The following is a 23,360-nucleotide window of genomic DNA, read 5'->3' on the forward strand; positions in this document are numbered from 1 at the left end:
AATCTGGTGTTCCCTGATTTCCAAAGCATCTGTAATTGCATATTACATCCTTAGGTTTTACTCACCTGGTATAACTGTGTTATGACACAAGTAGTTATTGGTTTTTACTGCACCTAGAATAAGTGTTTCACTATTCACCAAAAGTATATTGTCCAGTTGACTGTTTGTGATTTGTTCCAAGAGTCATTGTACAACTGGAAGGGCTTACTGTCCTTGTATTACCAAAACTAATCTAAAAGTAACCATTGGTCTTTTACTCCCAAAGAATAGGCTTGACCTATACTAAATGTGTATAACAAGGTTTCGACTTCCCTAGAACTACTGTTAGGTGTTCCAAATAAGGTCTATACTTGGGTCTGTGTACTTTCAAGTATAGTGTTTTTATATTGTGATTTCATATAATGTGTTAGTACTTACTTAACCCCTAGAATTATCTGGTATTTAAATAAATCCTTTATTTTTACAATACATAGTGGTTCAGTGTTTCTTTGGATCATTTGTATTACAATTTTCACTTGTAATGTATCTACTGCCCTCTCTCCCTCCTAAGATACGCCTGGCTGCTCTGTCTATGCTACCCCGAACTCAGGTGGTACAGCCTTATACTAAGAGTGGAGTCTTGTACTGCCTCAGTAGAATGGTTTTACTAAGCCCTTAGTTGGACCTCCTAAAAACGGTCCCAACAGGTACGCTAAACGTTTCCCTGCATATTACCATTTGAAGAATTGCCGAATCCTAAGCATGGTGTGTTCAGCTCAGAGTCCTTAAGAGCTGCAGCTGACTCTTGGTCGCTGTCTGCTCTGTAAGGTGTTTTCTGGTTGGGGCTTCTGTCCTGTCGGTTATTTTGACTTCACCTATTAGCTGCTCTTCAACCAGGCCCCAAACTAGTTTAATTGCGGCTGCCCTTGCCATTATGGCTCCTCTTGCGACCGCCTTCAGTGCTTTCCAATGGATGCCTGCTGTGGTATCCCTGGGGCGATTGTCATGATCCCTGCCCCCAACCTCCTGGGACAACATACTGGAGCCAGGCCTCGATCGCCCACATGGACCTTAAAGACCCCTCTTATTTGAGACCCACTTGGAGTCAGACCTGGCGCCTGTGGCACCAGGCTCATGCATAACTCGGAGGACAACTTGGCATTTGTCTCTGTAATGCACTGTGGGCAATATGGATGCCCCCACATAACTCAGTTCTATGAACTGAGTTATGCGGTCTAGCTTTTTGGGTGTGGTTCAACCCAGGGAAACCTGGAGGCTATTTAAACCACGCCCGGGCAGAGGAACACGCTTTGCGTTACTCTGCACCTGCAACGTGAAACTCTGTGTTCGGATTGGTCTCCTGTAGGCCTTTGCCTTTTCCTCCGCATCTCACGCACCTGCAAGAACTGCGTTAATAGTGTACTTACCTTGGGGAGTATCCTGCTTCCATCCAGCGCTCCTCCAGTCCTGTGGGCAACGTTACGGCGGTGTCATCTCTATCTCGGCACGCTGCATCCTGGAAGAAACAAACGAAAGGAAAAGACATTATTAAGCATTCTCGTATTCCAGTTCACTCAAACAGCAAGAAGAGTCAAACGCTCACCTGGATTCGAGCCACTCAGGGTAAATTCAGCGCGGGAGCACTCCATCGACCTGCATTGATGACAAGAAGGTTCTGCATATCGCGCTTACTCACTGCACCTTATTTTCTCAGCCGGCAGCCACGCTGGTACATTGCAGCGCCTGTAGGGGATAGAGAGACAATTGATCAGCACAAGAAAAAGCAAACCGCTCAGCGCATGGCGATTTCACTCGCCGCTTAGCGATCAGCTCCCTAAAGCGGCACAACACCATCTGTGACCCCGCCAATACCTAAGGGAGAAGAGAAACGTTATAAGGGGGCCAAAAGACAAGTAAAGGACAATTCATTGAGAATAAACAAACCTGCCTTGTCAGACCAAATGGGCCCGCACCAGTGAAGCAACTAGGTTGCATAGCGCCCACATCAACGGATGCACCCCTGCACTGAAGGGTAGAACGGAGAGCACACACCACCAGAAAACAAGGTGAGGAGAGGACATAAGGGGACGCTTTGGTTTCCAAGGGAAGAGGGGGTGGGGGGGTTAAGCATCCATAGACAACAGTTTAAATCCGGAAATCCTGTGTTTCAGGCCCAGGCTCCAGCCGAAGAGATTCCGGGGAAGGGTTTGAGGTCATGAGAGGTCCAGGCAGGCTGAGGGGCGTCCCTGTGGATACCAGGTGAGCGTTACAGATTGTTAAATAGGTAGTCCTAGATTGCCTCTTTAGTGCCTTGTACACACTGGGCCTCATAGAATACCCGGCAGTAGCCACCACTGGTAGGACGTATGGGGATGCGACCAGTCCTTCAGTCTCACTGTCATCATTCTACGATCTGTGAGGGTCATAGGTTCAATGTCTGAGGAAGGGACAAGCTTTGTCATGCCTGTTGACATGAAAAAGTAATTGATGCTTGAGGCTAACATGCGCACATGCGAGTTGTACGTGTAGCCTGAGGAGTTGGTGTGCAGATTGTGCCACACATCTATGAAGATCTGGTCCGCTAAACTGTCTAGTAAGTTGGGGATGCTGTCCCCGTCATGGTGCAAGTGGTTTGTGTTGACCCGTCTTTAACCCCATCCATTACCAGATTCATATCGTCCAGTAGAAGGAATTACCATTGTCCTAAACCTCCCCCCCTGCACCCCACTTCCTCCAGCATCCGCAGCATAAAAAGGTTCTTGCGTAGTTAGGGGAGTAAAATGAAAGGATTGTAATCCGCCTGCTGTGGATCTCCCCCACCACCATTATATACTGGTCATCTGTGTCCTTACCGGTTGTTTGTGAGGCCGAGCTATTTGTTTAGCAGAATCAATACTCCCGCCCCTTTACTGTCTGACGAGGAAAACTTCTATTACTGGTCATTCTTTAACAGGTGGGTTTCTTGGAGTGCTGCTATGTGTAATTGCAGTCTTCTCAGCTCCATGAATAACAGCGTGTTTGCGCCTGGGGGTATTCAAACCTTGGGCATTCAGGGTCCCCACATTAACCCCATGGTGAAGAAGGTATTTCCCGTATCCTATGTGGGCGGTACCACCTGCCACCCTCTGTCAATCATTACAGATGCCTGTAGATTTTCTTTTGAGGCCCAGTCTGTTGCCCCATGTTGCAGTGCTGCACTTGCATCTGATCGGCACTCCTATTAAGCAAAGCCAATAAAACTCCTTTACATATCCCTGCATTTCCCCCAAGAGGCTGGATACCTACTTTGGAAGTGATTCCCAGAAATGTGCTAATTCCCTTCTACCTTAGAGACCCCAAGCTCTTTTTGCTGGACTTCAGGACTTTCAATTTCTAACCTGGAGAGAGTGACTTTTTCCCACTCTCTCGTATTTTTGTGATTTGGACTCTGTTTCTTTTTGACTGTGGAATCTGACAAACTCTTACACAATGTTTTTCAAAGTCTTTGTAGAAAAGAAGAATTCAAAGTAGAGCCACAAGCCGTTTAGGCTTGCGAGGTAACGAAGCTATCAGCAACTCTGAGTAAACACAACAAGTCTCACCAACAGAGAGCAAGTGTAGTTACATGACAAGTGGTAAGTTCTCTTAGACTGTACAGTAACTTTTAGATTAAGGAAAAGTGCAGCAGAAAACTTCTGTTCCTGTGCAGCTCTGCAGATCTCACTGTTCCTGGGCCTCAGTTGTGGGGACAAGAGGGAGAACTTCTGTGGACACCTGCACTGCAATGGGACGGTCGCCACTCGCAATCTTCAAACAAGTGGCACTTCAGTGTTTAAGCTCCTCGCGACTACCGCAAATAGCAACACTGTGGTTCCTTGCTGTCGAGATGGACTTTCCTTGTTTCTGTGGTCCTGCAGTCGGAGGGGGCTCAGGCTCGAGACATCCTGCTTCCTGGGAGTCCGGGGCATCTCCCTGGAGCTCCTGGCCAACTTAAAAGCAACACACACAATCTGGTGTCCTTCTCCCTGGCTCTATGGTTTACAGCAGCAACATTGTGGAAATGCAACCAGCTCTGAGAGAATGTCAAGGTGGCTTACTTTGGATTTGATTGGTCCCACCAACTCGAAGGGAGAAGTCGTCCTTGCAGGGGCTTCTGTCTATACGAATTTGGAGTTTCAGCACAGTAGCAGGTCTTCACTGGGCAAAACAACGGGAGTTGCGGCAGGCGTCCTCTTCAAGTTCTTCTTCGGTTCCTTTGTCCAATGGTCGACTCTGCCTTCCAAGCCGAAAGCCTCGCCTTTTATTCAGTTCTCTGCCATTCATTACAGCCTTAGCTGTCGGTCACCCAGCAGGGTGGCTGTCCTTTCCGGACAGTCAGCCGGCCAATCACTACAGTGTGCATTGGGTCTCCTAGGAGACTAAGCACAGGGAGTTGTGGGCACCTCCCTCACTTCGTGCCCCCACCAGACACCCTGGAGCCAGAGGCAGGTTCACTTGTGAATCCCGCCAAAGGCAAAGTGAACATAGGGACCAAACCTGGTTTGGCGCACAGAGTAAATGTCAAGAAGGACCTTTCCACAAAGAAATGGCGAAAAAAGAAGACAGTGGCCATTTTGACAAAAATGGCACCCTTGGGTGCTTTCCTGCAGCTGCGAACACAGCCTGCTGTAAATGCACACAACGGTAGTTAAACGTAAACCAGTGCCACCAGCCATTCAGTGAGGAAAGGGTAACATAAAAATGTTACACGAGAAGCTAGACAAAGGGGATATTAAGTAACCCCTCCAGCTCCCTATTGTAAGATAGTGTGTGCTGGGTCTAGAAAGTTACAAATGTAAGTAAAGTCAATTTCACTTTACTGCTCTGGGAAACAGTAGTCATCCCAGAGAAGGTATTTAAACCTTTGGGAAATCTGGAAGAATTCCCTGTGCCATCGCACTGAAGGTGCGGTGTGACACACTGTAAAAAATTACGCCTATGGAGATTGTCAGACTCCACAACCAAAAGAAACACAATGTTCAAAATCACATTAAAATACATGAGAGAGTGGGGAAAAAAGGGTCTCAATCTCTCCAGGTTAAAAAAAAAAAGTCCTCAAAATCCAACAAATTTGCTGGGAGTCTCTAAGGTAGAGGGAATTGGCACATCTCTAAGAATTATCCCTAACAATTCTGATGTGTATGTTAGTGTTACTGCTATATTGCCCCTTTCTGAAGAAGGCTTACTGACAAATTGTTTATTCTAGAAACCTTGTGTAAGAGTTTATTTGGAACACTTATCAATGTGAATCTCTAACTCCCCTACAGCTCACATTGATCCCCCTTGAGATAAGCCTGGCGGCTCAACATGCTACCAATCTGTGTAGTACCAAAGGTCGGGTTCCTATTGCCAGGAGGTCAGGGTTTTTGTAGTGCAACCAAAGGGTACTGCTTACAGTCCTGCCTACCACCGTGCTGGTGGCTTAGCGCTTCCGTGACTGGCCTCAGCTGGTGCTTTTTCGCCAAAGTAGGTTCGGAGACATCCTGGTGAATTTGGATTCCTGAAATTGGATGCCATTCGACTGCCTTGATGCTCCCAGGATAGCTTCCTTCTCCTTATAGTTGTGAATTTTCACCAGGTCTCTGCGTTGGGTGGCCCTCTTCATTCCTCATAGTGCAGACTCCACAAGCCCAATCGCTTTTTTTTTTTTTTTTACAGCACTGTGGGGGCAGTTGCTTGTGACCTGTGCGAAGGCCTGCTGCATACAGTACTCCATATCTCCTCATTCCTCTCCATCTTGGAGGAATTTAATGTGCAGGTTGTCTCTCCTCGCTCAGTTCTCCAAGTAGTTTTTCGGGGGGTATTCCTAAAGTTGCACTGGCAGTAAGAATTTAGTAAACTTTCCCAGGGGTTTGTAGATCTCCAACTTAGTATCCGTCTATACGAACTCAGGACTTTGGTAGAGTGGCAGAGTGGTCAGGCTTATCTTCAGAGTAAGATGTGTGCTGTAGGTAAGTACACTGAACCTAGTTAGACATGCACATAAAAACTTCCATTTTATATATTTATTATTTACACCAGAATCACTTTAAATTCCTTCTACGTTTACAATAGAACACTTCGGAATACTTTAGGATATACTTCTTGTGTGTGTTTGCTGTTATATTTGTTGCAACGTTAGAAAGGGAAAAGAAATACTATCGTATTATCAGTAATTACACACACATTCGGTTCTTAGCAGTTTTACAGTAAGACATTTACTCTTCAAACACATGTAAGAAAGTAACATAAAGGGAAAATGGTTAGAGTAATACTAGTCTGGTTCACGGTTCTAGTGAGGGTTTCTTCACCCAGCCTTTTGTCCAAAAACGAACCCTAACTGAAGTCAGTATGCAGAAGGCTTAAAGTCTTGACAAGCAGCAGAATAAGTAGCGTTCCTGTTTATTTCTTAGTCTTTAGTCTTAAAGAAGCAGCAAGGTAAACAATGATGGAAACCCTATATAAGGACTCAATGGGGCACGAACAGCTTCAGTCTGAGGTAAGAGGGTGGGGGGGGGGTTTCCCTGGTCACCTCTAGATGCTTTCTAGATGTTGCAGCTCTGTACCCAACCTCTGGATTCCTTGGTCTGATGACTGATGGCAGGATGCTGGACAGGATCTCTCAGCAGCGGTCTAGAGAGAGGATCAGTGTCACGACTTTCCATAACTACTTTGTTCTTGTTCACTGTGGTTTTGGCAGCTTTTCTGCAGCACCTACAAATGATGCAGATAGCCCGGGCAATCTTCGATTCCTGCAGTCCCACGCTTTTAGGTGTTCTGGTCGAGTTGGATCTGATCTCTGGATTGTCCTTACAGGATCAGCAAAGCTTTGGAAGCATTCAGCCTTTCCACGATGATGCACTCGAAATGGGCAGCAGCTATACTGGGGTTCTGCAGTTTTGGAAACTCAAAGGACCTCAGGAGATGTCTCAATTCAAAGTTCATATTGGGACTGGTTGTTCCCACCAGCCAAAGAGAAATAGTCGTCCCCTTCGGAGCTCCTCTGTTGCACAGAACAACGGTGCCAGGACTGCATTGGTCGCTTCAGTCTTGCAAAGGGTCGATCTGCAGGCTTTTCTGGTAGTCTTCTTCGGTTACTTCAGTTTCCAGTGGTTGACTATTCTATTCATTACAGGAGTCTCACCTTTTATACAGCTCGAGCACACAATCCTCTGGAGTCTCACACAGCATTTTACAGAAAGGGGTGTTTGGCTGTCCAGCCAAGCCATCGGGACAACCAAGACCCCCTGTGGGAGCTGATCCTATTCAGGCATTCTGACAAAGGACAGGGCCGTGGAAGATGCCTCCCCCACTTCCTGCATGCACAGACACTGTGGAGCCTATGTTTCCCGCCAAAGGCAAAACATACACACTGACCTCCGCCTCCCAGAATGTAGAAGGGCTAACCAAAAACAACCACGCTAGTAATGGTGGCCTCACTACATTTTCCACAAGTTGGTACTTGGGTGCCTCTATGGTGCAATACCAAGGCTATGGACATAGCCTGCGGTACGAAAATGACACAATACTTGGTAGAACACGGCCACTGCCACCAGCCATAACTAGGAGATTGCTCCTGTGGTTTGTTTTTATTCGCATACACCGATAGAAGGGGGATATTAGGTACACCTTGGGCACTCCACATACGGTGGTGTTGCAATCTCTCAGGCTACATAGATTTGGGAGAGATGCCAAGTATCTCACCTTAAGAACTGTAGTCGTTTGAGGATCTAGAAAAATCTTAAAGGAGGAGCCTAAGAGTCCCCAGCAACACTTCCCATAAAGAGCTGTGTGCTGCAATAGAGAAATACTGATGCCTTTACAGGAGGAGGGAAGGAAGGAGGGAAAATCGCTTCAGTCAATATTACTAACTGAAGGATTATTTTTTATTTTTTTAAATGAGAAATAATCCACCGGTGTCAAACACTCCTTTGATCGGTCACTTCCTCAAAGAACTCTTAGCTACGTGCCCTTGCTCTCATCGAGGCATGGTTTACGGCCTGTTCTGTTTTGACAGTCTCCTCCCTGTGGGCTACAGGATCCTCTCTGAACCCAGGACCATCCGGCCTGGAGGTGTAGTAGCCCTGATCTTTCTGGAGTGGTTCCCAGCCTCTCCCTACGCAGGCCTACTCCTTCTGTGAATGCCTGTCTGCAGCCTTCTATCTCTCCTGGCCTCCCTTTTGCTATTGCTACCATCTACACGTCACTTGGCCAGGTCACCCTTTTTCTCTCCGAATGGGCTCACCTCTCTTCTCTCCTTGCCTCTCAACTTCTCGATCTCAACATCCACCGGGATGCCTCTAATTCCACCCCCACCCCCCTCTGGCTTTTCTACAACCCCTGCAACACTGTTTCCATTCTGCCCTCTGGCCCGACGCACCCTGCCAGACATACTTTGGATATTCTTGTCACCTCAGACTGCCCCCTCACCTCCCCACCCCCTTTTTTTTTTTACTTTTGCTTATTGAATGGTCATGTAGCAGTCCATATCCCAGCATTGTATTCGCACAGTGTACAACATTTTCATCAATAAACAGTATCTGGGAACTTTTTGATATCGTAACATGTCGGTTCAAGAGCTGTCATCCTCAGATATCATCTTGCATAAACAACCTCTGAACAGGGCCCAGATGTCCTTTGGGCAACATGTCATAGGCACAGATAGCACAAATTGTTCTTCACATTAATTTACTTACATTAGCTCTCTGAGCCAATTGTCCATTTTAGGTTCATAGTGCATGCAACATTAAACGGTCTTCTGAAGGTCTCATCAGATTTAACCGGTGGAGCAAGTGAGGATGGTATGTGCGTGATATCTTCTGTTGCATCAGCCACACTGCTCCAGAAAAATGACCAAGGGACATGACCAGTACATATGGAAAGCACCAGCCTGTGGGCTACCACAGTTTAAACATTCACCAGTACGTTCTTCCATACATTTGGCCACTCGGGCAGGGGTATAGTGTAACTGGTTCAGGATTTTAAACTGAATCTAAAGTAACCCAGCATTCAGAGATCGTTTTCGTTAATTGACAGTATTTGCGCCATTGTTCATCCCCTATTGTAGTCCCCACATTTGCCTTCCATGTTGATGTTAATAGTTTTGAGGAGGGATATATGATTGTATTAACCTATATAATTTTGACACTACTTTTTTCGTACCATCATTGGACATTATGGCTCTTATGAATTTGTGTGCGTCTGGTTCCTTCGGGAATGCTGGCCATTTATTACTAAATGCAGTTTTATTTGATATTGTAGCAGTGTATTGTCTGCCCTCAATAGTGTTTTTATAAAAATTAGCCTTGAGGAACGTATTCACCTTCAGGAATATGTCTCCTATTTTCAATTGTTTATCAGGGTCCCAAGTTTTCTGTAGTGCCTCATCAAAGGTGGGTGAAATTCCAGGAACGCACCATAGTGGGGCTTCTCGGTCCTTGGGGCGTCTCCACATTAATCTTCACTACGATTTTCGACCATGCATTAACTTTGGTACGAACTGGGTCGAATATGCAGGAATCCTTCTGTATCCTTCTGTATCAGATATAACTGAGATTAGTTCAGTGGGGGGCACAGCATATCCAGTTGTATGAGTGGCTGTACCTTCCGGGTCATACCAATATCTTGCAAATTGGGCTTGTGATGTTAAGCAGAAAAGCTCAAAATCGGGAGCTGCCAGGCCACCACTTGTCTGGCAATTTATGCAAGTTCATCCTTGCGACACAAGGTCGCCACATGAAAGTAGTGACCAGAGATTTAAAGTAAAAGCCCTACCTGGCCATAAGGGGATATTGCAAAAAAAATATATAAGTTTTGCGCGGACAACCATTTTCAAGATCACTATTCGTCAGTAGAGGGAGGCTGGGAGTTTAGCCCACAGCTGTAGTTTCCCAGACAGGAGATGCTGTTGGCCTTGTAGTTTGCATATGTTTGCCGTTCTCTTGACACAATGATACTCAAATAACTGACTCGAACAGGTGCCCATTTGAACCCACTAATATTTGATGTATGTGTTGTAGTGGGTGTGATGGGGAATAATTCAGATTTTGAGTAATTTATTTTGTAACCGGAATACCGAGCAAATTCATGGATCTCTAACATAATGGGTTTGAGATTTTGTTCCCGTCTTGGACATATAGGAGAGTGTCGTCAGCGCACAAAGATATCATTTGTGGAGACCCTCTTATCCTAATCCCCCTTTGTCCATGTGCCTGTCGAACAAAGGCGGCCATGGGCTCGATGGTAAGGTAGAAAAGTATTGGAGAAGGGGCAACCTTGCCTAATTCCCCTGCCAAGGAGGAATACTGCTGACAGTGTTCAGTTTGTGAGGACTCTCATTCCCGGGCTAGTACATACGAGTCGGACACAAATCGGGCAGTACGGGCCAATCCCAAAGCAGCTCAGCACCATGAACAGATATTTCCGGGATAGTCTAATGCCTTTTCGGCATCTAACGCGGCCACTATGGATTTCGCATCTGGACTCACCTGAACTATCACCCCAAACAGATGTCGAGGGTTCAGAGCAATCTCGTGGGAATTAAAGCAGTTTGATCCGGATGTACTGAATGAGACATGCTGGGGAGAAGCCTTGTCGTTGGCAGGATTTTTGGAAATATTTTAGCATCCGTTTTAATCAATGACCAGCGTCTACAGGAGGCCATATTGTGCAGATGACAGAGTGGCTTTAATAAAACTGTAATAATAGCTTCCTGCATTGACTATGGGAGTGTACCCTGCTACATAGCTTCCTCCCATACACCCAGCAGGATAGGGGCAAATGTCTGGTGGTAATCTTTTATGCAACTAGATTCCCAACCCATCTGATCCAGGTGCTTTCCCAGATGCCATTGACTAAAAGGCTCCAACAATTTCCTCCTGTGTTAGTTTGATCAAGAGTGAGTTTGACGTCAGGCGAGATCGCGGGGGGGGGGGGGGGGATTCAATTTAAGTTTCCGAAAAGCTTGTCGGCCATAACCTCATCTCGTTAGAATATAATGTAGAATTTTGTCTCTGTAATGGGTCACCATTGAGCCGGTTATAGCTTGAATCCCAGCGATGGCATTGCGATAATTCTGGTTTCAATAAGTTAGCCAATGACCTGCCAGCTTTATCTCCTTCACCATAGCTGCAAGCTTTTACACACTATTTTTCCCATGCAGTCCTCCTTGGTCCTGGAACACGAACTCCTGCATAGGTCTAGCAGTGGATATGATCTGTGACTTAGACTGTCAAAGGCAGCAACTTTCGTGAACCATTGGGCCGCTGCGTGCAGTTCGTTGGCTACAGAGGGTGCACCTATGTATTCTTTTCATTTGTTATATGCCCAAACCCTAGGGTATCATGGCGTAGGTTACAGAAATGCTTAGTTAATCCAATACCAAAGAAGCTCCACCATATCACCTGGTTGATGGTTTTTGTACTCCAGCAACATCCTTCAGGGTCATCCCATTAAGGGGTGTGTTGCTGCCAGAATACCCTGCATCTTAACTACTTGAACTGGAGGTTGCCCGCTTTTCTCTTGCATTGAGTCAAATGAAACCGCTGAAAACAACCTATGACTTGTACTGACTGTGCCTTTACAGACTGCTCCTTTTCTCCATATCTTCAACCGCCCTTCCCCCCTCCCCGCACCCACACCTCCCACGCCTGCCCCCACCGGAACACATTTATGCTTGAAGCTTGCTTCTATTCAGAACTTGCAATGGTCTTTGCAGGAGCCTCTGCCTCAAACTGTATACTTTAAAAAAAAAAAAAACAAATAAAAAAATTGATTTTGTCATTTAATTTCCATCTAGAAACAATTTATATAGATACATAGGCCAATCCCTTATTTTAAGTTAGAAGTAGGGTACTGTTTAACCATCTTGCTTCCCATCTGTATAGTTTAGCTTAGACTGATCTGCAGGATTACACGTGGGGACTCTGGTGTGCTTGAGGATGTCCAGGTTTACAGTTGTGGGTAGTTGCTCACACCATGAGTATGGGGCCAATGAAACCCCCCCCCCCCCCCCCCCCCCCCCCCCCCATAATGGCACCATTGGGTGTTTTTCTAACACTACTTAGTTTGCCTTTTGGTTTGGAATTTTTCACTCAGAACATGGTTGCTGAAATAGCTGTGGTGGATAATAGACCTACATTGTCTCATGCTAGCACTCTGGTTGGTTCAAAGCACTTTCTATTTGTGTTGCTCTGCCGGTTTCTTTAATTCTTTTACACATTGGTCCGAATATGTGGCCTCATGAAGTGAATATTGGCTGTGTCCCTAAGACAATAGATGCAGTAATGTGCATCACTCAATGTGAAGGGAATGGCTCCAACCAAATGGTTTTGAAGGTGGTGTGCTATACTGATTTCAAGATTTCCAGCGTATTTCTAGTGGTATAAAAGCTGCTTGACATGATAGAATAATGCATTGTATCCATTTCTACTCACAAAACACTATTCTTGTACCCTTCTGCATTTTTGCTTTTTTTTTTTAGCACGGTTGATGCTGTTTTAATAAATCTTTTGTCTATTTTAAATATGCAATATATTTCTTCTTTCCACCTCTAGGACTTTTAACCCTGCAGACTATTCAGAGACACAAGTCATTGATGGCTATGGGATGAAATCTGAGGTTTGGGACATTGGTCAGTCTGATGGTGATGATGGAACCGGTAAGACGCTAACAATGCCCCCTTCGTCCACACATGCTCTAGAAGAAATGGCATTAAAGTGTACGTCAACACACCTATGGGAAACCTTAAGAGTGGTCACCAGCTTGATGTCCCTTGCTTCGGTTTACATGAGAAAATAGTTTTGTTGGTACTGTGGGATGATTCAGCACTACTGTAATAGCGTAAATCAATTGTTCTTTGTTTTGCATTAAGGAATTTTGGTGAGTGTTGGGTAAGATTTTCATAAATGTGAATAATCCTCCTGACGTGTCTAATGCCACACCTTTTTGCTTGGACTTGGTCATTATGTTTTTGTCCTTATGTGAAGGGTAATCTTTTCCCCCTCTCACCTAGTCTTTGGCTCTTTTTATGAGTGACCTTTTTATGTCTCTACATAGTGTGATTGGAATTGGTTACCTATAACTTAAAGTACAATTGCAGTACATTGCATTTTAAATGCAGTGGCTTCCTTTTAATTTCTCTTTAATGTACTTTGGTGATCTACTGTTCCTAAGGAATGAAGTGGGATTTTCATCCCCTTTACATATTTTAGTGAGCTGCACACCCCACCCTATGTGGAGTGCTGGGGAGATCAAATGCTTGCTTACTTAGCTGGTAACATTGTTTCAATTGCAAGTTTACTTGAATTGCTGGGGGCAGTGAAACATTTAGTCACAATTACTCGCTCAATGTCGATGCACAGGAGGGTCACCTTTCTGCTACAATGGTGTATCCGTTTTTTCTGCCATTTCTCGTTTGCTTGTGTCTGAGGTCTTTTTCTGCCTTTCTAGGTGGGAACAACCTTGGTTGAAGTTGTCTTGGGTGCAAATCTTTGTATTCCCCACAGTGTCGGAGAAGGCCGAAAACGAGGGAGCAGTCCCAAACTCTGCAGGGAAAGTTGTGCTGTAGTTCCTGATAAATACTCGGATGCTGCTGACAAGTTGACCACTGGAACCAAATCCGAAGAGCAAGATGAATAAACAACGGCTGTAACTATTTCCAGCGACCGGAGAACCTGTTGTGTAACCGGAGCCTGATGTAACCCTTCCTTCCAAGCGACCTGAGGGTCCCAAAAAATGGCAACCCCCTACCCAGAGGCTGGTGAGACTCACTAGTCTCAGAAGACCTGCATTTTGAGCCATCCCTCGAGCTGCGAACTTGCTGGGCTGCAATCCTCCAATAATAAGGGACCTGAAGCCAGTGTGCGGTGCAGGGTCTTCCGAAGTCGAAATCCTGTAGAAACTTTGTTGGACTCTTGCTGGACCTCCAGAGACCTGAATCCAATCCCTGAAGTCCCTTCACCAGAGTGCAGGGCCGAGAGTATGAAGAGAATATGACCGGCAATATTCGTTTTTCATCTGGCTTCTGTAAAAGGGTGCCTAATCCACAGAAACTGAAGACTCTCTTGCTGTAAGCCTCCTCTGGCGACAGCTGCTGCAGGTTCCCGCCCAGTGTCCATTTCTTCAGTCTCCAAACCAAGAATCCAGGGACCGGGTCCTGAAGGCATTCCCCCAGAAGCTCTTCTTTTTTACTAAGGTCCTCTGTTGGCTTGGGTAATACCTACCTTAGGCCTTGTGTGAATACTGTTAGGCTGAGTGGGTGATTCGTGTGGTTGGGAGTCTGCCCTTGCCATCGGCATGGCCTGATGCTGGAAAGCAAATAGGGAGTCTTCTGTGGAGTCCCTGAACTCTTTTAACTAACTCTAAAGTAATACTGTTGAAAATATCCTCTGAAACTGACTTTCGTGCATCTGAACCCTATCCTATCCTGACCTGCCCACTGCTGGCTCCTAGACCCCTAGGGTCCCTCTTCTGCCTTTTAGAAAACTCATGCTATAGAATAGGGAAGGAATACAAAAGCTAAGGCTTAAACTATAACATATCAAAGTTGGTTTTGTAACTGTATCTGTGAAATAGAATAAGTTACAAAGTGTTAGAAAGGATTTTTAAGTTGGTGGTTGCCCCTTTAAAAAGTACATAAGTTGCTTTACTTTGAACAGTGTCCCGCTCTTAAATGTAAGGATGTTGGTACTGTTCTTTTTTTTTTTTAAACTTTCTTTATTGAATTTTGTCAACATGGTTAAATTCAACACAAGACCATGCACCGGTCTACTATCGCCTGGCCCCCTTACCCTGCTTTTATGCCCCCCCCCAACCCACCGTTTCTTTCTTTTGCCTGTGTGTTGCAAGGTGGAGAGTCTTTCTGCTAGAAGCTTGAGAGGTGTATTGCTTTAGGTCTCATTGTTGCAGTCTCTGGTGATCCACTCTGGTTTTGAGATGTAGCCAGACTTTGCAATTGCATTTCTTCTGCTGTTGTCAATAGGTATGATATATAGAGGACCCAGATGTCCGGGGGTCGGGCATGGAGGGGCAGTGTCCTGATGTAGCTAGTTTCAACGTCTTGGCAGTATGTGACATCCTGGAGCCATTGCTGAATGGTCAGCGTGGGTCCTCTTCCCCAGCTGCAGGCTATCTGTCAACGTGCTAGTACACGCAATTGGTTCTAAAGTCGTCTGGTTTGTTCTGGCAATCGGTTGGTTAGTTTCAATAGTGTTTACATTGGGCAGGGGGTGAGCTGAGCTCCAATGATTGCTGAGATTTTGGTTAGCATGGAGATCCAGAACTTTGTTATCCCTGGACAGGACCAGGCAAGATGAATGAAGTCCGCCTCTGGGTAACAACATCGGGCGCATGCGGCATATATCGTAGCTCTCTGGGCGTGCAGTGTCGCTGCTGTGTAGTACGTCTGGCGAATGTAATTAAAGTGTATTTGCTTGTATCTTGTGTTTATTGCCCCTTTTTTTGGTAAGCCTTCGAGTGTATGTCCAGTCTTCAGGTATCATTAGTTTGAGGGACTTTTCCCATCTTCTCCAGGAGTTTAAACAGTGTGAGGATTTTTAAGTGAGTAAGGCTTTGTAAATGTTTGTTACTAAGCGGCTTTCTCCTAGTGTTTGTATGACTCTATGTAGCAGGGTCCAGGTTGAAAAGGAAATGTGGGCAGTATGGACTGAAGGGTGTTTCGAACTCTGTAATAGATGAAAATATCTAAGGCGTTGGTGCTCCCTTTCTCACAAGCTTGTTGTAAAGAGATGAATGTGCCTTGTGGGAAGCGATCTCAGATTGTGTCAATTGGTAGCTTTTTAGTCCATTGCTGGAAGACTTTGACGTGATCGGGATTCCTGGTATACTTCTCACTGGGAGGAGTGGAGAGTACCTAGATTGGATACCACACCGTTTAGCTATTTTCCTCCAGATGGCGTATGACGTATACATGGTGGTCATTGATGACGTAGGTGTCTGTTGGTGCCCAAAGATGATTGCACGGAGGAGATGGGGGGGGTGGAGGGTTGTTAGGGCTCTCTCAATCTGTACGTGAGGGCAGATGAAGTGCACCGTATACCAGTGGCTGAGATATTGTGCTTGTGCTGCCCAATAGTAGCTTTCGACATCTGGGACGGCAAGACCTGCTAGAGTTACTGGAAGAATCAGTGTGGTGTAGGCCACTCTGGGAAATTTGCCCGCCCAGATCAAGTCAAGAATCATGGATCTGATTCGGTGGAGGAACCGCTGTGGCAGCAGCAGGGGAATGTTCGTAAAGAGGTAGAGCAGTTTGGGGAGAAAGACCATCTTTGCCAGGGCAACTCTACTCCATCGCGTGAGAGGTAGCGCCTTCCATATGTTTACTTTACCCTGGATTATTTCTAGCGTGCTGTCGTAATTATTGTGCATAACGTCAGTGCTTGATCTGGACATTAGAATACCCAAGTATCTGACCTTCTTGTGCTGCCATTTGAAGCCAAAGTCCTCTGCAAATTCTTCGGTGCAGTCAGTGAGGGGAAAGATGATTGATTTCGAGCTGTTAATTTTTAACCCGCGAATGTACCAAATCTGAGGAGTGCTCGCATTACTGGGTTCAGATTTTCTCGAGGGTTATGGAGCAGAAGCGCGACATCGGCATATAGTGACACAAGTTTGTGAGGACCCAAAGTAAGGCCTCTGTGTAAACGATGCAGTCTGATGTCTGATGCTAAGGGCTCCATCACCAAGGCGAATAGCGGCGCCGATAGCGGGCAGCCCTGTCTTGTTCCCCGTCGTAGAAGAATTTCGGTAGAGATCTTGTTGCCGAGTAATATACTGGATGTCGGTTTTTTGTATAGGAGAGCAATCAGTTGTATAAATAGTTTTCCGAGACCCATCCGTTCGAGGACAGCGAAGAGAAAGGGCCACTCATCAGCGTCTAGAACTGCTACCGCCTGAGACTCTGGGATGAGGGCGCCCATCACCCCGAACATCCTTCGCAGCCCAACTGTTGTATTTCTGCCAGGGACAAATCTGATGTATTTCTGCCAGGGACAAATCCAGCTTGATCCGCCAGTACCAGTGCGGGCATTAACGGCAACAGAATTTTTGCAAAAATGTTGTTGTCCAGGTTGATTAACGCTATCGGCCTTTAAGAGGCGCAGTCCTCATGTGGTTTGGCTGGTTTATGCTGCTTGTCTTGGTGGTAATTGTTTTTTTTCTATGGCTTCCTCATAGACTTCAAGTAGGAGAGGGGCCAGGATCTCTGCAAAGAATTTATAAAATGCGCCGGTCAGACCATCTGGGCCTGGGGCTTTTGTGTTCGGCAGTGTCTTGATTTGTTTCTAGAATTTATTCTATAGTAATGGGTGCGATCAGTGGTTCCCGGAGCTCGGTATGTCGAGTAAAGCTATATTGAGTTAAAGTATTGCGGTATTTCATCGGGATTTATCGCGTAGTGTGAGTTATATAAGTTTTGCTAAAACCTAAGAAGGGTTTCCACAATCTCCTCTTCGGAGTGGACCAGGTTGCCTGACTGGGTCAGGATGGATTTGACTGCTGTAGGCTTCCTATCCGCCATGACCAGCCTGGCTAGGAGTGTTCAGGGTCTTTGTCCCTCACCTTGGTTATGGATCTGGTGGTGTCTCCCAAGGAATTTGACCTCCCTTTCTGCCGAGGTTCTAAAGGTCTGCAGTTCGAATTTGATGGCTGCCAACGTGTTTGGGTCGTTTGCGGTAAGGAGAGTCCTTTCAAGTGTTTTTAAGCGGTCTTTGCTGGATGACAGTTCCCTTCTAATTAATTTTTAGAATTACATTTTTTATTTTTTATTTTATTGGTTAAAATTCAAACCTTTAAAATATTACACAAAACCAATCAAATCCATCAGCCCAACTGCAAAATACAAAAATGCAATACACAATACAAAAACCCCAAACAACTCCTCCCTTCCATCCTCCATTGTCACCCTACTCCAGTCTAGTCAGCTTAAGTGACTCCCCGTGACTTGGGGTTAATGTTTGGGGTTAATCAATCTGATTATCAGTGTTTAACCTCTCTTCAATTGAAGCCAAAAAAGATGTTAATGGCAAGATTAGTTTCATGTCAGTGCCGTTCCACATTCTCATCCAACATTCTTCTGCGCTCACAAATTGATGCCCATCATTCCACCGGCCCAGGTGAATTGATCGGACATCTTTTAGTTCCGGGCAGAACAACACAAGATGTTTAAGTGATTCCACTTCTTTGTCACAGCACCGGCAGGAGGGATTCACTCCTGCGTTGCAGGCCCAATGACTGTATCGCTCTTTGGTTTTGAAGGCGTTTAGGCGAAACAGCAAATAGTCTGCGGGTTTTCGGACTTGGAAATAAGTGCAGATATTTTTGTAGCACATTGTAGCCTCTTCCTTCTGCAGGTGCGTTTGTCATCGCTCTAGCACCAAGACGCTCACTACACATGACTTCCCAATCTGCCCGCCAGATCTTTACTTTTGCTGCCGTGGGGTTTTCATGTAGGGTGTCCAGGCTAATGTTATATGCAAGTAGATCTTCACAACGTTTTTACCATAAGGAGACGATATCAGTTCCACTCGAAGGCGCATTGTGAAATATACGAAATTGCAGAATTCCTTCCTGAGCTCTGGATTTCCGCTATAAGGCCAGTTGGTTCCAGGTGATCCTAGCATGCAACGAAATTAATGCCAATTCGTATCTTATGCATGCTGTCGGAATTCTGATTGCCAGACTTAAGGCTTTAGTCCAGAACATATGCTCGAGCGATGCCCAATGATTTGATGAGCATCCAAAAGTGTTTTCTGCTCCGTAAGTTAAGATCGGCGACACTTTGTGTATGTAGAAGTTTCTCAGAGGTTGCATCGAGAATCTGCCGAATTTTCTATGTAGCAAAAGGCCCTGACATGCTAATTGCCCACATTTCCTCTTTGATGCGCGTGTCCATGGGTCGTCACAAATGCTGGAATTTACTATCTTGCCCAAGTACTTCACGCTTTTCGGTAATCGTAATTTGTCTTGCCCAAGTTTCCACACAAACTTTGTCTCCATTGATCTCAGAGTTGCACTTGAGTTATGAAATATCAGTATTTCACTCTTTGTGGCATTGATTTTCAGGTTGTTTAAATTCACGTACCTCTGTACAGTTTCTAGTTTGCGTTGTAAGCCAATCGGGGTTAAATCCAAGCTAACCAAAAGTATTCCATTTTCTTTGCCAAGACTGACTCCCCTGGTAAGGCATTTTAGTGTTTCCCAAAGAGTGCCGGCTGACGCCACCGTGCCTCGATTTATTTTGAGGAAAGTCACATGCTCGGACCGCAATTCATCGGCAAAGACATGGTCCAGGAGAGCACTGTGTTTTAATCTCCACTGAGGTCTTTTGCCCCCACCTTGTGCTGTGATGCACTCTAGGGTGACTGCCGAGTCTTCTGAGAGTGTTCTTGGTAGGATCATGCAGTCTCCCCAGTGGATTGTGCAGTTCGCTGACACAAATATGTAGTCCAGTCTTGAACTGGACTTGTGGACCCAAGAGTAGAACGTTTATTCTTGTGAGTCTCCGTGCTTGTTTCTCCAGATGTTTGAGGTTAAATGCTTTGCATATTTCTATGATCTGCAGGCTCGCTTTGGTTGGTGTTAGTGATATTCTGTGTCTTGTCTTTGCTTGGGTCAAGTGGAGTATTAAAGTCTCTGCCCCAAATTATTGTGGCATCTCTGGTGGGTTTGAGATGTGTCTGTACCCAATCAAAATTGTTAGTTATCTATATTGAGACCGTATGAGTTGAATAGGATGAGCTGTTCCCCATCGCTTGTTACATGGACTAGTAGTGTTCTGCCTTCTGAATCTTTCTGGGTTTGTATCAGTTTAAAGTTCATAGTTTTACTAATTAATATGGCCACCCTCCCCCCCCCCCCCCCCCCCCCCCCAGCATATGAGGGTAAAGAGGTGAAGTATCGGTGGCCTCCCCATTCTCTGGCCCAAAGGTTTTCTGAGGAAGAGCGTAGATGGGTTTCTTGAATGAGGGCCACATCAATGTTGTGCCGGCGTAGGTATTGGGTTATTTTCCTTGTTTTGACCGGCTGGTTGCCTCCTTTGATATTCCAGCTAACTACCTTGAATGTTCCTGGAGTTTTTTGATTGATGAAGCCGCTGGGGTTCAGGTGGCTTCGCCGGGATGAGTTGGGTTAATGTCCTGAGCCATGTGGGTGTGACACCTCAGGGGCTGGCTGGTGTCTAAGACTCCAAGCCATTTCAGCAGTGGGTTCGGCTTGTTCAGTGCATGTTCTACTAAACTAACAAGTCCAAGATGGACCTTCTGAACTTGCCAACTGTTGCCCTCCCGTCCCACGAGCAACCTCCAACTTGCTCGTCGTGTGTACCCTCCCCAATGACGTTCAACTGGGGCTACGTCCCGCGAGCCATCCCCAAGTTGCTCGCAGGTTTCACACACTCCAAACTGAGTTCAGCTGTTGGGCTTTAGTTTTGCTGTGCTAGGGGCGCTTGGAGCCTCCCAAGTCTGCGGCCCTGTGGTCGTATACTGAAAGGTGATGTGCTTCGGTGGGGGCTGTAAGTGGTTTTGCGACTGCTTATGATGGATTACTCTGGGCTCTTTCCCGTTGTGGTGGGGCTGAATTATTACTTGGTGGCCTGCATCCTGCCCGGTCTAGAAAGTTATTGGCTTCTTCGGGAGACTGGAAGAATTGGGTTTTCCCATTGTGTTGTACCCTCAGTCTGGCCAGGAACAGCATTGAATAGGGGATCTGATTCTCACATAGTCGACGTTTGACATTCGAGAAGGTCTTTCTTTGCGCTTGTACTGTAGGTGAGAAGTCGGGATAAAAATGGATGACGTCTCCAGCATGTTGAAGTTCGCCTTTCTCTCTTGCCAACCTCAGGATCGTGTCCCGGTCCTTGTAATTAAGAATTTTGGCTATGATTGGGCGGGCTGGTGCACCTGGGATTGGTTTTGTTGCTGGGATCCTGTGTGATCTTTCGATGACAAAGAAGTGGGACAAGGCTTCCGGCCCAGAGAGTTCTGTGCACATTGTTTCCACATTCTTCCATTTCGTCTGCAGTTGACGCTCTCCAACCGCCACGATTCTCACGTTGTTTCTCCTGGAGCTTCCTTACAAATCTTCGTTACGGGCGATGGCTGATTTCATCTGCGATTCTAGTGTGGACACTCTGGCAGTGAGGGTTTTTGTGCCATCGTCTAGGACTGACACACATCGTTTGACTGTGTCCAGACGTTCGGTGTGGTTGTCTAGCCGATGTTGCAGTTAATCTACCTTGGAGGAGAGGCTGTCCATCTTGTTATGATTCCCAATGCCGGCTTTTAGTTCTAGCAGGTTTTCCCTGATACCAAGTGGTTGCATGGAGACGTCATCTCGCGCTGTTTCATTTGTTGGGGACTCAGTTCCTGTGTTTCGTGGTGTTTTGGAGGAAGTGCTGGAGTCGAAGGTCCGCTTTCGCAGAGATTTGTCTTCCACATAGCGATGGTTTAGGTGCAAGTGTTGGAGAACCAGCTGGGGTCGGAGGGCAGTAGATTGACTCCCCGGCGAGGGGCCGACTGTGGGCGGTTGCGCTTTAATTGCCTGTCTGTGTGGCGGCGAAGCCCAGGCAGGCAAATGGGGATGATGAGGGTGTGGGTTTCTTAGAAGCCTCGGGGCGGCTTAGTCCGGCGAGGCAAGAGTTCAATTATAAGCTTGGCTTCGGATTTAGCCTAGTTGTGGACTGGGAGTCTGACGTTTCTCCCTCCCCGGCCCGTCTTCTCACGAGTGTTTGCTGCCTCAGTGGACCCTGTTGGTCTCTTATGGCTTCAGGCTCTCTGTGGTTTTATAGCTGTGATGTCACGGGGTGTATGGTGCCGTCTCGACACTGATGACATGGAACTGAGGTGACCGTCGGATGACGTAGGCTGGTGTCTGCTGTTCTCCCAAAGTCACTGCCCTCACCGGTGTAGCGTCTGATTACGCTTTGGTGTGACTAGGGGTTTGAAGCCAACGGTGTAGGAGTCCTGGCGATTGCGCCTGGTGAGTTCCACTGATGCAGCGAGTGTGTCAGCAATATCTGCTCATATTCTGCAAGGTTTGAGAGGTATGCAGGTTGTTTCATTGTATTACCGCTAGTTCTGGCCAGAGGGCGATGTCTTGTCTCTCTCTCCCCCACACCCTGCTGGGTTCCCTCAGGATTATTGTGCTGGCAGGTGGTGGACTGTAAATGTCATTTGGGGGGAAATTGGGGGGAATGTAGAAGGGTACCCTCCCGAAATATTACGGGGGCAAACTGTTTGCATTGCCCTCTTAGGAGTCTGATGCCTCAGATGCCGCCACGGCTCACTCGACCTCCAGGGAGTGCTCACGAGGCGGCACCCTCCGCGGCAAGGCCGTGGACCCCCCCCTTACCTCCAATCACGCCTTCACTTCCCCTCCAGCTGCCTCGCCGCCGTGAAGTCTTCTTCCCCGCTGGTTCTAGGTCTGGCACCTCGGGCTGGGGTGTGGGGGCTGGCAGGCTGTCAGACTGTTGGCCCAGCGGTTGGTGAGCCGCCACGACCTGCTGTTTGTTGTCATTGAGGGCTCTGCCGGCGAGCACTGCCTCCTTCGCCTTGGGGTTACCTCGGCTCCGAACTCCTCCGCCTTGCCTCCAAATCGCTGGTAATTGTCTCCGGCTCACCTCGTACTGCGGTGCGCACATCACGGGGGGGCCCCCTGGGCCTGCAGTTTGCGGCTCCCGGCACACGGCTGGGCAGCAGGCTATCGTTCGGTAGTGGGGTCGCAGAAGGCAGTCGCAGCACCCTTCCCGTGTCCTTGCTTCTAATCTGGATTCTGCCGGGAGGTCTGTCAGGTCCAAACTTGAGTCTTCCTGCAGGAGTGATGCTGGCCCCACCAGACCCCCTAAGTCTGCCTGTCCAACAGTCCTTCAACTGATAAAACTACCAAGCTGGCAAACCCAGGGGGAATAGAGGAGAAAATAACAAGACAGATCTTCACTGGCTGGCACTGTAGTTCTCTGGAGCTGGAAATGCACCTCAGTGTCTGTGAGATCTAGGAGACAAATATATATGTATTTCTGATGTTTGTTAATCTGCTTGGAATCACATGCTGTGCATAGGTCCGACATCCAGTGGTCACTGCGGAATATTGCATTTTGTTTTTCATAGTCGAAAAGGGACGTCGACAAGGCGTGTCTGAAATACTATCCCTATAGTGACGTGCGTTGTACCCACAATCCCTCACGCGTCGAGGTCCCTCAGATTGTTTTTTTCCGCCCAGCTACTGGTCGCCTTTACGCGGAGCTCCTCGAGAGACATTGCAGATTTCTTCTCCTCGACCTTTGGTCGTTTTCCTACTTAATACATAACACATCGATCCCTCCCTCGACGCAGTTGTGAAGCTGTCTCCGCCGAGCAAGATCTTCGACGGAG

The 23,360-nt window shown here is 46.7% G+C and overlaps 1 protein-coding gene across 11 annotated transcripts in view; it reads left to right on the forward strand.

Moving 5' to 3' along the window:
* The window catches only part of UBAP2 (ubiquitin associated protein 2), a 1,758,279-nt gene that overhangs the window by 481,174 nt on the left and 1,253,745 nt on the right, over positions 1–23,360 (forward strand). For all 11 annotated transcript variants that reach the window (XM_069626852.1, XM_069626853.1, XM_069626850.1 and 8 more), the window contains one exon: positions 12,531–12,634. In XM_069626852.1, the coding sequence (XP_069482953.1) occupies positions 12,531–12,634 (104 nt within the window). The remainder of the gene's footprint in view (positions 1–12,530; positions 12,635–23,360) is intronic.

The sequence above is a fragment of the Ambystoma mexicanum genome, chromosome 6p (genome assembly GCF_040938575.1).
Source record: "Ambystoma mexicanum isolate Mex_15411 chromosome 6p, UKY_AmexF1_1, whole genome shotgun sequence".
Classification (NCBI taxonomy): domain Eukaryota; kingdom Metazoa; phylum Chordata; class Amphibia; order Caudata; family Ambystomatidae; genus Ambystoma; species Ambystoma mexicanum.